The 2,345-nt window shown below is 75.0% G+C and overlaps 1 protein-coding gene across 1 annotated transcript in view; it reads left to right on the top strand.

Annotated features, from left to right (window-relative positions):
* AMPD2 (adenosine monophosphate deaminase 2) overlaps positions 1–2,345 on the top strand; it is a 10,825-nt gene that overhangs the window by 2,582 nt on the left and 5,898 nt on the right. Inside the window, exons 2-3 of the mRNA XM_085318773.1 lie at positions 1,917–2,143; positions 2,229–2,339. Of these exons, the coding sequence (XP_085174899.1) occupies positions 1,917–2,143; positions 2,229–2,339 (338 nt within the window). The remainder of the gene's footprint in view (positions 1–1,916; positions 2,144–2,228; positions 2,340–2,345) is intronic.

The following is a 2,345-nucleotide window of genomic DNA, read 5'->3' as shown; positions in this document are numbered from 1 at the left end:
GGCCGCGGGCGCTGCGGGCGGGGCAGCCCGGGGCACGGGGCGCCACGCGTGCCCGGGTGGGGCCGAAGGCTGCCGGCGCCCCGTGGGTGGCACCGGCTGACAGCGCATCACACGTGGCACCGGGCGACAGCGCGCCGTGGGTGGCACAGGGTGACAGCCTGTCACAGGTGGCACTGGGTGCCACGCGGGCCCTGGGTGGCGCCGGGGGAGGGGGGAGGGCTGGTATGTTGCGGGTGGCACGACGTGACAGCATGTCACGGGTGGCAGTGGGCACCACGCGGGCCTGCATGGCGGGGGGGTGGTGGCACAGGGCACCATACCTGCCCTGGGTGCCAGAGCTGCCAGCACGTCACGGTGGCACAGGGTGGCACGGGGTGCCCGGCACACCCCAGGTGGCATGGGGTGCCCATGTGGCACGGGTGACGTGGGGTGGCACGGGGCGCCCAGCATGCCCCGGGTGGCACGGGGTGCCCATGTGGCACGGGTGGTGCAGGGTGGCACAGGGTGGCACAGGGCGCCCGGCATGTCCTGGGTGGCACGGGGTACCCATGTGGCACAGGTGGCACGGGGCGCCCAGCGTGCCCYGRGTGGCACRGGGTGCCCATGTGGCACGGGTGACGCGGGGTGGCACAGGGCGCCCCGGGTGCAGGCCGCTACTTCCCGGCCGTCCCACGCGCCAGCCCGGGAATTGCCACGGCGGCGCCTTAACCAGCCGSTGCCGGTGGCCCGGAGCGCGGGGGGCACCGGCACCCGCAGCACCCGCTGGCGCCCGCAGCGCCCGCCGCCGGCGTGCAGCCCCCCGGGGCCTGGGTGCCGCGCTCGCAGCAGCGGGTGCTGGGCAGGGGTGGGGGGGGGTCCTGTGCCCGCCGTGGGCCGGCACAGCCGGCTCGTGCCTCAGTTTCCCCGTGCCCGAGCGAGCGGGCGCCGTGGCCTGGTGCTTGCCGGGCGTTTCGGCAGCCCCGGTGACGGTCCGCCGCTGTGGCAGGGCCGGGCGCCCCCCGTCACCCCGCGGCCACCCGCGCCGGCGAGGGGTGTGTGTGTGGNNGGTGGCAATTGGGGGGCTGGGGGGACAAGCCCCAGGACACCTGGGTCCCCTCCCGGGGGGGCAAATCCCCCCTTCTTGCCTTGGTGGGGGGGGGAGGGAGAGAACAGTGGCAGGGGAAAAGCAGCCCCCCCCCAGTGTGCCCCCCCCAAACTGCGGTCCGTGCCGTGACGCCGGGGCGCCCGCAGCCCCGCAGCGGGTGCCGAGGGCCCCGCGTGTCCCGTCCCCCCCCTCGCCCGGGGTCTCCCTCCTCCCTCCCTGCCTCCGCTCGGCTCCCCCGGCGCAGCCTCCGTGCGGTCCGGGCTGCGCTGGGCGCTGCGGCGGGAGGCGGGCGGGCGGGCGGCCGCCCGGGGGGGAGCCCTGCACCCCGGCACTGTTGTCCCCCCCCCCCGCCACCGCCGGGGCCCAGGCGTGTCCCCGTCCCGTCCCCCCCCCCCCCCTCGGGCGCAGGTAGGAGCCGGCAGCACTCAGCCGCCCGCCGGCATCCCCTCGGCTCGGCATTTCGGGTGGGGGGGGGGCGATGTGCTGGGGGCCTGAGGGGAGCATTTGTTTTTTTTCTGGGGGGGGGATATGTCCCTCTTTTCTCCCCTCCCCAGCTTGCTGGGCGCTGCATGGTGCATTGCCCCCCCCCCCGCCAATTTGGGGGTCCCTGCCCCGGCTGGATGGAGGGGGCACAACTCAAGTGCAGGTGGGGGGGCAGGAGGGCCGGGTCGGATGCATGGATTGGGGGGGGGGGCGGATGGGACGGACAGAGGGATGGAGCAGGAAGGACAGACTTTTTTTTTTTGGTGGGGGGACACCCAGCTGTGGGAGGGAATTTGGGCTGAGGGGGACCCCAGTGTCCTGAGCCCCCCCACCCTGCCGCTACCTCCAGCTGAGCACCCCGGGGCGGTACCAAGGCCCCCCCCCAGCCCCTCGTTAGCTAACGAAGCTGCCCCCCCCCGGTCCCTAAAGGACTCGTTTCCCGCAGAGGCGCGCGCCGGGCCGCCCTCGCGGCCCCTGCAGTCGGCCCGCTCCCTGCCGGGGCCCCCCCACTGCCTCAAGCACTTCCCCGTGGACCTGCGCACCTCCATGGACGGCAAGTACAAGGAGATCGCCGAGGTGGGGCCCCCTCCCTCCCCCCATCCCCGCGCCTGCAGGCTGAGACCGGGCACAGCTCATCACACGTGTGCCCTGCCCCGCGCAGGAGCTCTTCTGCCGCTCGCTGGCGGAGAGCGAGATGCGGACGGCTCCGTACGAGTTCCCGGAGGAGAGCCCCATCGAGCAGCTGGAGGAGCGCCGGCAGCGCCTGGAGAGGCAGATC

Source organism: Rhea americana, unplaced genomic scaffold (assembly GCF_003343005.1).
Source record: "Rhea americana isolate MKP2758 unplaced genomic scaffold, rheAme1 scaffold_551, whole genome shotgun sequence".
NCBI classification, from domain to species: Eukaryota; Metazoa; Chordata; class Aves; order Rheiformes; family Rheidae; genus Rhea; species Rhea americana.
This window is presented reverse-complemented; position numbering and strand designations above follow the sequence as displayed.